Below are 13,329 nucleotides of genomic sequence, written 5' to 3'. Positions count from 1 at the left end.
TTTCATCAAAAATAAAAGGAAATATTCTTTCTGAATACTGATCCAACAATAGCATATTAAAAAGAATAGAACCCAAAATGGACCCATGAGGTACACCACAACAAATAGGAGCAGATTGAGGCGCATTCCCCCATATTCACTGAAAATGATTGTTGGACAAATAATATCTAAACCACAAGAGGAAGGTCTTATTCAATGGTTACTTTTCAGTTTTATAAGTTTTGTTATTGCTTTTAATTTTAAACTTGTCTGCCACTGTGACTAGCCCATCTCCCTTAAGGGATTATGTGTTCTGCCTGTGTCTGTAAAGGCCAGAGCTGGGTTTACAAGGATCTTTACTAAATGAGGAAAATGATTTAAATGTTATATTAGCACACATACAGACGTTACACACTCACACAGTAAAGTTAATCTTCATCTCCTACTGACCTTAAAGACCTGACTGCGAGGTGTCTTGTTGCCATTGTATCCCATGTCATTGCCATTGTTGGGGGATGAAGGACCAAGGCGAAACACGTGGCAGAAAATACGCACGATTCTTAACAGACTCTTCATCTGAGCTTCATAACTACTGGACAGGCTGAAAATACAAAACAAAATGCACACTGTAACTATCAAAGCGCACATAAAAGATCACAACCACTTTGTCACCTGAAAGGAATTGGTTTTTATGATTCACAATTCAACCAGGAGTGCTGCAAGAGTAGGCATCTTATTAAATGTGTTTGTAATGGTCTATTCAGTGATAATCTATTGTATGAAATCTTGAAAATAAAAAAGGAGTCTTTGAAATATTAGAAGAGCTTTTTGTAGTGTAATGTAGTGTCATATCTAGAGTAATATTTATCATGTCATCAGAAAAACCTTTGTCCTCTAACCTTCAACCACAACTCACTCTGTGCTTTGCAAACCTGATAGCCAAGTTTTGGTTTTACCTGGGAACACAGAAATGTAAGTAGCATTGGTGGTCTAGATGATGCAGCAGTTGTTACTATTAAGAACATTGGGCCTCATGCAAGAACCGTTCGTACGAACAGATTTGTTCTTAAATTGTGCGTACGAGTGATTTAGGAGAACTTGTGGCATTCACCAATTTTCTCATATTCTAAGTTTTTTTTTCAGACACAAACAAAATTCACGAGTGGTCCAGACCTGTCATATATTTTACGAGCAGTCAGTCTGCTGTTATCCAGAGAGATTTTTATCACGAATTACTTCATATTTCATTAGTTTGAAGATATTTCGCGTTGAAAATAAATCACACTCCATAATTATGTTGACAAGAGGCTGATCTGTTTGAACTGGAATTAGATTTTAAATGTAACTGACGACATAAAGTGATTAGATTGAATTGAATTGGCTTTTAATGCTTTAACTGCTCACAAAATTCTTGAACTGTAGCGGTGCGCGACTGCTCTTCTTCTGAATAAATGAAAACTATGTAACACAGTTGCTTACACTTAAATTAAAAATATTTGACCAAAGCAAAACCGGAGCAAGACTAGAGAGAGAAATTAATATGATTTAGATTTTTATTTCTGTGACTGTACAGGCCCTACGACCCACAGGAGACACGACATTAACAGCAGTAGTTATTTCATTCCATTCTTTGGTTTTAGCAGCTCCTTTAATTCCACAACTGACGCTGCTAAAAAGGACTGATTTTCTTTTCTCAATCTTGGAGAGCAGGACTTTAATCTCCGAACTCGTAAAGTTCTTCTTTTTACTTTTCGCTGTCATTTTCATGAATGGACACTTTCTGATATCTGAGGCAGGAAACATATCCTTACATGGTGCTTTTGGGGTGGTAATTATGCTAATCTACACTCGCATGCACGAGCAGCTGGATACAAACAGGTGGAAATCATCATGTTTACGCAGCTCATTTACACACTTTTCCTGAAGATAGAAGAATTTGTTCAATCTGACGTGGCATGTTCATACGAACCCTTTGTGCGAACAAAAGTAAGAGAAATTTAGGATAAGAATATGAACATGTTCTTGCATGCAGCCCATTGTTCTTAAGAACACATATTGTGTGATATTTCAGAAGTACGTAGGCATGTTTGTTTATGCTGAAAGTGCTTGGACACTGTATTTTGCTTAACTACCTGAAATCAGACATTTCTAAAGATTGTCAAATGGGCAAAACTCATGAATTGAGAGAGCACAGACGTTGTGCATGGAAGAAATCAGCCTGCAAAGTGTGGCACTTTAACCATGACAGATTTGTGGCCAAAGTAACAGTGGATATCGGAGTGGGGTCGGGTTTCCAAAGAGCTCGTTGAAGTGTCTTATGGGCTGTGAAAGGTGTGAGCAAAAATGATTGCTGAGCAACCACGTGTCGACTGTTGTGCTTCAGATGAAGCACGCTGGGCCTTTTAGTGGAATACGTAGCTGCATGATGATGAATGACCCCAACACTTAAGCACACCAAGACTTTTTGGATGATGTTCTGCTTCTAACTTTGAGGCAATGTGTGAGAAAGACTCTTTTCTAATTCAACATGCACAAAGTAAACTATATTATACTATAAATAATACTATACTACACTATACTATAATATTTAGACTATAAAGGTTTAGTAGAACAGAAACCGCAAGAGAGAATTTCTCAACTTTCATGCCAAATTTTTAAACTAACTTATCATCTTATAAGAAATGATGGTTTTAACTATCTTGTTCAAACCCTGAAAATAACATTTTATGTAATCTGATGTGATTTCATGGAATATAATGCTCACAGTGTGTGTGTTAACAATTCCCAGCTACTACCACACCATTTAGCTCAAGGTCTGTTAAATTGACTGAGTTGTAGCCATTTTTGCTAACTAATGTTGATTAGCCTTGACTGCCATCTTGACCTGTATTGACTCCAAAGTTAATCTGTTGTAGATGTACATCCAATGATAATTTTGTAAGGGTTTAACTAAAATCATAACATATTTTGTGAACACGCGGGGTTGACTCGATAAGCTAATGGCTGTTTGTAATGTAAGTTTTAAACAGTGTGAAATGTGTAGTCTTTGCAGTGTGTGAATGACTCAACTATCACCACACTAACTCTTAATTTCAGCTTAATTTCAGAAAATTAACAAAGAGTTATTTTAGTGTTTGCCAAGGTTAATTAGCATTGGTGGCTATAATGAATTTGACTGACTTCAGCACATACTGTACATCAGAATAAAATCTTTGATCTCATTTAATGTAGAATAAGTCAAATCCCATCCTGACTGCAGATCTGAACTGATATATAGATGAAATAAAGGTTTATTGCATCACACCAGAAAGCAGAAGAAAGAAAGATCAATCAAATTCTACCTGAGAAGTTTGTGACCGTTGGTGGTCGCCACTTCTGCGAGACTTATCAAGACCCTGTGGTAATGACTGTCACTCTGCTGAGAGACGTGCTCCAGAACCTGCCGAAGCTACACACACACACACACACACACACACACACACACACACACACACACACACACACACACACACACACACACACACACACACACACAAAAAGCCCTCACCTCAGGTAAAATTAATACAAAAGGCCGGTCCAGTACCTTTACAAACTAATTACCATGTTCTCTTTCATGTCTTCATTCTGTGTCATCTGGATGAGCGTCTGGAACAGCCTGCTATGATGCTGGATGAGAATCTCACAGGTTTCCCCATACCCACCCTAAAAGTGACACGATTAGCAGGGAAACTGCAGCAAACAAAATGCCCAAATCAAGTTGAAAAGCCACCTGCACACAGAGATCCAGAGGAGTGGTTCCATTCTTGTCAGCGAGGTATTTGGCACCTCGAGAGAGCAGGATCTGTGCGGTGTCTCTTTGGCCATGGCTAAAGAAAAAAAAACACAGAACAACTTTAGTCTGGAAAAAAAAATTTATTGTGATTTGCAAAGTCAGCATTCTCAATAAAATAACCTTGCTTAAAAACAGATGTCTTAATTTCAATACTTCTGCATACTTTGTGGGTTTTTTAGCCATTCATATATCGGAAAGTTTAGCTACCTTACTGCTACTTTTATCAATCATTTATGCTACTTTTAGCATTTTGCTAGCCTTTTGCAACTTTCAGCTTTTAACTAGCTTTTTGCTACATTTATCTAGCACTTTGCATAATTTATCCCCTAGCTACCATTCTGCTACTTTCAACTTTTAGTTGCACTTCTGCTACTTTTAGCTTTGAATCACCTTTTTGCTGCTTTTATTTAGCCATTTACTACATGTAGCTTTTTATACTGGTTCTGTTACTAGCTTTTAGTTAGCCATTTGCTACTTGTACCTTTTTGCTGCTTTTAGTTAGACTTCTGCTACATTTAGCTTTTCATTACCGTTTGCTACTAGATTTTAGATAGATATTTGCGACTTGTATCTTTTATCAAGTCATCCGCTACTTTTGACCAAGGATTTGATACTTCTAGCCTTCATAGACTTCTGACTACCCATTTGCTGCTTTTAGTTATCCATGCATCTTTTAGCATCTAGCTACCATTCTGCTACTTTAAGCTAGTATTGAGCTACTTTTAGCTTTTTATACTTAACTGCATTTTAGAAGAAAATGACAATTTCTCTAGTTTAAGTTTAAGCACACTGTACTAACAAACAAAGCAGAACACATACTGAACAGTGCAATCTAGCATTTCTAATGATACAAGGCAATGAAGCAGGGAAAGCAAAGCAAGAAGTGAAAGTAGAGATGCTTAGGGATAGCTGTTTACACCTTGAACACAATAATATGGAAGCAACTGAAGTGAGATGTTTTTTCTGCAGCATGACCGACCTGCAGGCAAAGTAAAGAGGTGTGGCTCCAGAGACATTTGGCCGATTGATGTCCGCTCCACTGTCAAGAAGGCACAACACCGTCTGTGCACACAGGGTACATTTCACATTATTTACTGAGAACATTTTAAACATACTAGCAGATAACAACAAAACAACAATGAAAAGCTTGACATTTTAGTCGGTATTCAGAGTAAAGGGCCAATTATATCTTGAAAGAATGCATACCGCCCACTTCTTTTCAAGTTACAGTTTTAGACTGAAACACTGATGATGAGAAATGATTTAGTTGTATCCGTTTTGGTCAAATGTTAATCATGATTTCATGTGATACCACGCGATGTCACGCTTTACGAATGGGTTGTGAATGACTCAGGTGTTACCTCATCAAGCTTTAGCTCATTATCTATGAAATTAACTGAATTATTGTGTTTTCTAAGATCAGTTAGCTGTGTTGGCCATCTTGAATCTGATTAGCTCCAGGTTGATTGACGATGATGAAGTAGCTTGGGCCTCTTTTAAAACTTAAGAGGCGTCTTATTGAATTTACCTACCAGAATAAAAAGCTGTGAAGGACAAACAGGACATCAAGAAAAAAACATAAAATGACAAAGACACGAGAAATAAAGTTAAAATATGAGATTGACAACATTCTGTAGAAAAGGGCAGAGTTCACTCTATTTTGTTGTCATTTTTCTTTGGGCTGCTCCCTTTTCAGGGGTCCCCATAGCAAGTGAACTCGTAAAAATAAAAAGTGCATTTTTTTTTAACACTGAATGTCCTTTTGACCCAGCCTGGGCTTAAAGCTGCAGCCTTAGGATTGCAGGACCACAGAACTGACCACCGAGCTGCAGCAGATCCAGTTCAATCTATTTTCTACAAACCAAAAATACTCTGACCTAGGTGAAAGAGCAGGTGAAGGAGAAGAACTGGACGCAAACTAGTACCGGTAATTAAATTCCATCAATACTTAATTATAAGCTGGTCACAAATACAAAGATCAATTAAATTTTTTGCTACATTTTGTCAGGTGTTCTACACATCCAAACACAGGAAAAAGAATCAGTTCTTTTGCATCTGTTAAAATTCCTTCTCTGGCCACAGAGCCAAACAAAGGCCGTCACTAGAGGGAGACATTACATTAGCAGAAACCGAACAAACATTTTCAAAACTTCAGAACAAACTAGAAAAACTAAAATCCTGGTAAACCAATGAGTGCTATGACTAACAAAACCGAGTTTTTTCCCCCCACTGAGAGCAATTCTGATAAACACTTTATTAAAACTTAACGTTTTACTTAATAAAATAAACTATATTGTCAAAATATTCCGAAGGACAGTTGTTTATTTGCATTTAATGAGCCAGCAGTTTAAGATTTTTGTTTGTTTTGTTTATTACCAAGAGAGATCCAGGAATCTCTCAGATGTTTCTGTAGGGTTGTTGTTAGTCTTGTAGGAGGTCCTATATGGGGCTCAAGGAGGTCTGCGTTCAGAGAAAACTAATGAGGGTTAAAGATTTTCAGAATGGTTCCAACTCTTTCAAAGGGTCTAAGAGAAGACGTCTGCAGAGTGGATGGAGAGCGTTCACCTGCTATTAGCACCGAGATGAGATCAGATGGCTCAAGATAGATGTTAGTGCCAGGTCTAAACAGTATTTTAGGTTTTTGTTGTTACAGCTGGTGCCGTTTGTTTGTTTGTTTGTTTGTTTGTTTGTTTGTTTGTTTGTTTGTTTGTTTGTTTTTAAACGGCCAGCATCAACCAATTAGTAAATGCATCACTAATGGGGGCTAAAATTCTAGTTTAGATGTGTTATAGACATGACAAAGTGTCAATTGTTTTTCAAAAGTCAAAAATGTATTTTGGTAACAATCTGTGCTGCCTCTTTAAGAGTCTCAGCAGGATAACTGCTGAGCACTGCTGTGCTGTTTGTTCCAACAGAGTTACTGTAGTTTCCTACAGTAGAAACATGTTGAAGTAAAGTTGTCTTTTTCCTAAATTATGCCTGGCTGTATTAGTTGAAGTTTTAAAAACATAACTGTCAAGTAATGACTCTGAGGATTTTTACACAAACAAAATGGTTCAGTGATAAGCACGATACTAATCTCAGTTTTTCTACAATATTTTCAATGTTAAGATAGCACCCACGCCTGTGGTTTCTTAGGTTTTTTTTACATACTTATTATTCACTCTTTATTATGCATGAAATTTAATAAATCCATGTTTTATATAAAATAAGCTATAGTCAGTTAAGTTTCAAGATAACTGATGCATCAATGACTGCTTTATAACTGCATCATAGCTATGTGCTGTAAGCTTATAAAAACAGACATGTTTGGAAACTGTTTCCAATAGTTCAATGCAAACAGATGTTATTTGTTTGTAGTTTTGCAAATATGCAGTTTTTTATTTATTTTTTAGTTTTTTGAGTGAGCTCATACTACTGAGTCTTTTGTTCACAATCTGTCTAGGTGCGGTTGTGGAGCAATGGTAGGGCAGTCGACTTCGGACCAGAAAGGCTACATTTTCTAGTCTAAATACGGAAATAGCTTACCGTTTTGTGGCCATTCTGACATGCTACATGCAGTGCTGTTTGCCCCATGGCATCCTCCACGTCCACATTGGAGACGTGCTGGACCAGATCATGCAGGAGTTCTGTTCGCCCATTTACTGCCAACCAGTGGATCTGCAGAACAAAATCACAGTTTCAGTCTTTATCCTAACTAAAGGCAGTGTCTGACTGGGCTGCAACTGCTGGACACTCGTTGATGAACAGCATTTGCAAGGCAGTCTCCAAAATGTTTCAAAATATCCCTGAGCGTTCTCGGTTTCCTTGCATTTTGAGTCACGGAAGCAAACAGTTATGTTGCTTGAATTCGGTACAAGTTTAAACAACTTGTGCCAAATTTTCACTCAATTAGTAGCAAAGTTGTCATCAGCGTCTCCAATATGTCTCAAATTAGTTCCTGTAATTCTGGGGCAGCATAGCTGTACTTTGACACCTGCACATGTTAGTGTCAAACAGCTAGTCAGCTCTCAAGTCGCTTTATTCATTTTATGATAGAGACAGAGCCCGCTTTACCTCAGTGTGACATCATTACAAAGTCTTTTCACAATAAACTCAAACATGTTTGTAAAAAACAAGATTTTAACAAATTAAAAGGTAAACAAGATGAAAGTTGACTCACAGCAGTCAGTCCCTCGTTGTTGCAGATGTTGACATCAGCATTATATTCCAATAATTTAGCCATGCACTTCTTCTGTCTGAGGGGAGAGTGGAAAACAATGCTGCTTAATAAGATCCGTACACAGGCAGTTACTAACGTCGTGTCAGTTTTCACAAACAACTACATCCGAGAAAATAATCTGACAGCGAAGATTTCAGAATGAACTCAGCCTGTTTCATTCAACTAATGTGTAAGACTTGATAAACCATATCTTCAAACTGAAGCTGAGACAACATACTGTAACTGTTATAAAATCTTCTTTACTTTTACTATGTAACTTTAAACAGGAACCAACTAATATCAGAGGATAGAAATATTTCTTTCTTTAAAAGATGGTGTATACATTTTCAACAGATACAACTGCATGCTTTGTTTGAAACCCCAAGAGGTCTGAAAAAAAAATACTGGAAAAACTGCAGGAGAAATCAGAATAACAGGTTATATGTTTAATATAAGGCAGCTCTCATACAAGCAAACCACATGTTGATTTTACTCACTGACATGTTAAACTTCAGTCAGGTGAGCCACCTAAGTTGTTAATAAGAAATCATGGTGATTCTCATGAAGCAGAAAAGTTACTTTTATAAAACTTTTTAGTATAAAATCAACATTAGACCACTGAGATGAAAAGACATCAGCGCTCTCTAATGAAAGGACTCAATATGATTCCCCCATGCAAACTTTAGATTCTGGAAAAGACGGAACTTTGATGTTCTTTTTAAATATTTACAGGAAAAAAATAGTCATTTTATGCTTTAATACGGTGTTGTTACAAAATTAAACTAATTGCACAGAATGATGCTTGAATTGCATGACTGAAATTAAATAAATGCAGAATTTAGTTTTGAATAATCAAAGATGTCTGCTTTTATGTTTTTAGGGAGAAAAAAATCTTATTTCAGAAAAAAAAATCATAAACAAAGGCTGTGATCGATTTCTCCACTCAACCACTATGTATTCACTATATCAGCGATAATCAATCCTGGTCCTCGAGGTCCACAGCCCTGCATGTTTTACTTTTTTCCCTTCTCTAACACACCTGATTCAGTCAGGGAATCACCTCTTCCAAGTTTTGCAGAAGCCTGAAAATCATCCATTCATTCAAATCAGGTGTTTTGGAGCAGAGAAACAAGTAAAACGTGCAGGGTTGCGGACCTCGAGGACCAGAATTGACTATCTCTGCACTATATCATTAGACATTTTGTACAGTCATTAAAAAAAAATCAAAATTACAGTAGTTTTTAATTCACCTTATAGTACCCTGGATACATGGCACATGGTTCAGTAAAAGTATAGAAGTACACTATTGCAGCAGGAGCATACAGAGCAGGTTAATGCTAACATTAATAGCTGATTATTGTGATTTTCATCAGACTGGCTGAAAATGTCTAAATATTTAGACATCTCAAACATAGCTCATCTCCTCCTCTGTGGAGCTGAGAAATCCTAATGACCTTATGATCTTATATACATAGAAAACATTTAGGTCTAAATATGAAATGCTTTAAAGTAGGGCTGCCACGATTAATCGATTAATCGACGACTAATCGATTATTAAAATAATCGATGACTAATTTAATAATCGATTAATCGTTTTCTTTTTGTTGTTGTTGTTCTTTACTTTGTTTATCTCTCCAAACTGCTTTGACACCTTCCACTGCCACATCTGCCTTTCTGTCCTTGACACACAAGCACAGTAGTGGTAACTGGGGTAGGCCGTGGACGTCATAAGACATTATACAGACAGGCTCTGGTATCATGGCTACCCAGCAACAGAGCTCAAAAATACGGGAACTTTTTAAGAAAATGAAAGAGAAACCTGTACAATATCTGCAGAGCAGAACTTGCCTTCCACAGCAATTATTTTTAGTTAGCATATAGCTAAAATCTAACGATGGTTATATAATAGCAGCTGCATTCTGACGTGATAAGCTGTATGTTTTATATTCAATTAACGTATGATCCGATTAGTCGATTAATCGAATAAAATAATAGTTTGTGGCGGTCCTACTTTAAAGTAGAGCTGGGCGGTATGACCTCAAATTCATATCACGGTATAAATTGAACCCCTTCACAGTAACGGTATATATCGCGGTAGAAAATTATCATAAAAAGTTAAGATAATGTAATTTTTAGAGCTTTTTTTTGCAGAGAACTGTAATCTTAATTAAACCCAACATTTTTGCTTGAATATCAACCTGCCAAACAATGAGTTTCTGAACTTATCAGCTGCTGCTCTGCTGCGCGCTCATCTTCATCAGCTTCATCATCAGAGCAGAAGCCGAATTTACATTAGCAAGTTGAATTTACGACTGAACGAACGTCCACGTCTTTTTTTTAATAATCTCTGTGGGTAACAATACATAAAAAACTTTTTTTTTCTCTGACAATTGGGTGTGAAAAACTACAGTTGTTAAAGCTTCGCTCTGCGCGACGTACAGCGAGAGGAGAGGAGGAAATGATCCCGCGACACGACGTAACTTTTCTACAGCGGGAGGAGGAAATTTTGAGGATTTATTCTCTCTATACATGTTTTAAAACGTTAGAATCTCTTCATTATATTTCGAACTCCTGCTGCTCAGTTGTCTCTGCACTCGCAGCCATGCTGACACAGGTGCGATGACGTAATGACGATATGACGGTAAAGGGTAAATTTCTACCGTAGGCCAACTTCATAACATTTCTACCGTCTATCGCATATACTGCGCAGCCCTACTTTAAAGATGTGTTGTTATTCACAAAGTGAGACACATTTAAACTGCTGTATTGTTGCGAGGCTTGGTACATAAACGCCTACCCATTCCTGGCAGCGAGGTGCAGAGGGGTACAGCCTGAGATGTCCTGGTAGTTTGGGTTGGCTCCCCTCTTCAGGAGCAGAACCAGACATTCCACTGACCCACAGCTGCACAAACAAGATGATGAATCTCTACCAGCAAAGTGACTGACAGGATAATTATTATGTATGTATAATTGTGATCTAACTTAAATGAAAAACAGACTGAGTGTTGTGTGATTCTTACTTGGCAGCGATGTGCAGCAAGCTTCTCTTTACGCGTCCAAAAGCATAGTTCACATCAAACTTAGAGTTGAGTAGCAACTCTGACACTGATCTATAAAAGAAAACAACAAAAAATTAAAACATAAAAAAATCCTTTAGTAAAACAAAACTCACAATTGATCATGCATGTGTACCTCTGTTAAAAGAACTATTAGATTTAAGCTGGGCCTTTACCTGTGCTGGTCAGCCATGACCATTGGCATCAGAGTGTACACAGCAGTCTCATTGTCTGTAGAGGGAAACAAACAAACATCTTAATATGACTAAACAAACTGGATCAAAATTAAAAAGACAAGAACAAAAGAAATAAACTAATCAGTGTGTTAAGTTATTTAAAGCAAACCAGTTTTGAAGCTGAAGTTACTGTTATTTGGATCTTTGTGCACATCTGATCAGAATAAACACAAAACTGACTATAACTCTGTCAGTTTTATTAGTAAACATTGAGCATCATTCCCAACACATACTCTGTGTTTGACATCTTACAATGTCGCATGTCCTTCTCAAAGGTTTGATCAAAATAGCTGTTGCTGGTAGTAGCAGCAGCATTATTATTCAAAATGGAAGTTTAAAAGGACCAACAATTCCTCTGTCTAGAGCTCCATGGTAGAGCTTGGTCATGGAATGATGATGATGATGATGATGATGATGATGATGATGATGATGATGATGATGATGATGATGATGATGATGATGATGATGATGATGATGATGATGNGATGATGATGATGATGATGATGATGATGATGATGATGATGATGATGATGATGATGATGATGATGATGATGATGATGATGATGATGATGATGAAGAAAGGTAAGTGATCAGCTGATCACAGCTGAGAGGAGCTGGTTAAGGACCTAACAGCAGTTGGGACTACAGCCAACAAAAAAATTATTGGTGCCACACAACTTTGGTCCCAGGCGTTGCACTAAAGTCCCTTCTCCATGACGCAAGGTCTCACTTTGTTTGGTTCTGCTCAGGTCTGTGTGTGTGTCTCCATGTCAGTGTGTCCCTCACTCTGTGGGCGGATCGTCAGCCTGCCACTTAAGCCGTTGCAGTTAAATTTTATTTATTTATTATTTAAAACGCTGTTGTGGATTTTACGTCCAGTAGTCCAACCTTTTTTTTCCTTTTATATTTAAATTTATTTTATTTTTTGCAGCAATGTTTATGTGTGTAACCGTGGGAGGCTAGTTGGTCAGAAACATCCCAGGATAACAGCTCATTTCAGTCGGCTCCAACCAGCTCAAGCTGCACTTTTTAAGCAGCAGATATTTTAAATTAATGTATCCCAGGTGGTTGCGCCTTAGCAAACAGTATGATTTAACCAAATCCAGTTACTCTGGGGCGGCTGTGGCAGAGTGGTTAGGGGGAGTCATCCTGGAACCGGTAGGTTGCCGGTTCAATTCCCCATTCCAGCTGTCTCAGTTGTTGCATCCTTGGGCAAGACACGTCACCCCCAATGTATGTCCCATCAGTGTATGGATGTAACTGGTACTGGTTAGCCTCCAGTTCTTTATTAATAACACAAACATAAAAAAGTCTGATGTTTGGGTGGATTAACATTTTAAGTTAAATTCTTCACTGTTTCCTCAGTAGACGTGAATAAATGAGGTTTCACAGCTAGTGGACATCAGATTCATGTTCAAAATACTCCAAAAATGTTCAAAGTATGTTCTCCTATCAGTTACTGCTACATCCTTTCCCTGAGAATGATGCACAACATGACAATAAGTTGAACCAGGAGTTGTGCAACTTGTTCATGTTTTGACAACACCATCCAAATCACAGGGATTGTTTTTTTTTTTTAGTACTTTGAGCGAAACAATTAACATCTCCATAGAACATATTGAGACTGAGGTTAACACTGAACAATGGTTCAAAATGTCAGATTAATATTAATGATCAGGTCAATATTAGGGCTGCCACAAACAATTATTTTTATAATCGATTAATCACACATTATTTTTTCGATTAGTCGACTAAACGGATCATACATTAATTGAATATAGAACATACAGCTTATCGTGCCAGAATGCAGCTGCTATTAGGTTGTTGGATTTTATCTATATGCTAACAAAAAACAACTGCTGTGGAAGGCAAGTTCTGCCTTGCAGATTTTGAATTGCACAGGTTTCTTTCATTTTCTTAAAATGATCCCACACTTTTGAGCTCCGTTGCTGGGTAAACATGATACCAGAGCCTGTCTGTATAATGTCTTGTGACGTCCACGGCCTACCCCAGTTACCACTACTG

The 13,329-nt window shown here is 37.5% G+C and overlaps 1 protein-coding gene across 1 annotated transcript in view; it reads right to left on the bottom strand.

The window, feature by feature from the left end:
* The window catches only part of hace1 (HECT domain and ankyrin repeat containing E3 ubiquitin protein ligase 1), a gene marked incomplete at its 5' end in the record, with an annotated part of 42,797 nt that extends 31,498 nt beyond the window's left edge, over positions 1–11,299 (bottom strand). Inside the window, 10 exon segments of the mRNA XM_014027825.1 lie at positions 430–580; positions 3,321–3,427; positions 3,580–3,681; positions 3,749–3,845; positions 4,791–4,873; positions 7,340–7,471; positions 7,974–8,049; positions 10,810–10,914; positions 11,033–11,122; positions 11,245–11,299. Of these exon segments, the coding sequence (XP_013883279.1) occupies positions 430–580; positions 3,321–3,427; positions 3,580–3,681; positions 3,749–3,845; positions 4,791–4,873; positions 7,340–7,471; positions 7,974–8,049; positions 10,810–10,914; positions 11,033–11,122; positions 11,245–11,299 (998 nt within the window).
* Between the last annotated feature and the right edge of the window lie 2,030 nt (positions 11,300–13,329).

This window comes from Austrofundulus limnaeus, unplaced genomic scaffold (genome assembly GCF_001266775.1).
Source record: "Austrofundulus limnaeus strain Quisiro unplaced genomic scaffold, Austrofundulus_limnaeus-1.0 Scaffold688, whole genome shotgun sequence".
Lineage (NCBI taxonomy): Eukaryota > Metazoa > Chordata > Actinopteri > Cyprinodontiformes > Rivulidae > Austrofundulus > Austrofundulus limnaeus.
The sequence above is the reverse complement of the archived record's forward strand: the minus strand, read 5'-3'. Positions and strand labels throughout refer to the sequence as shown.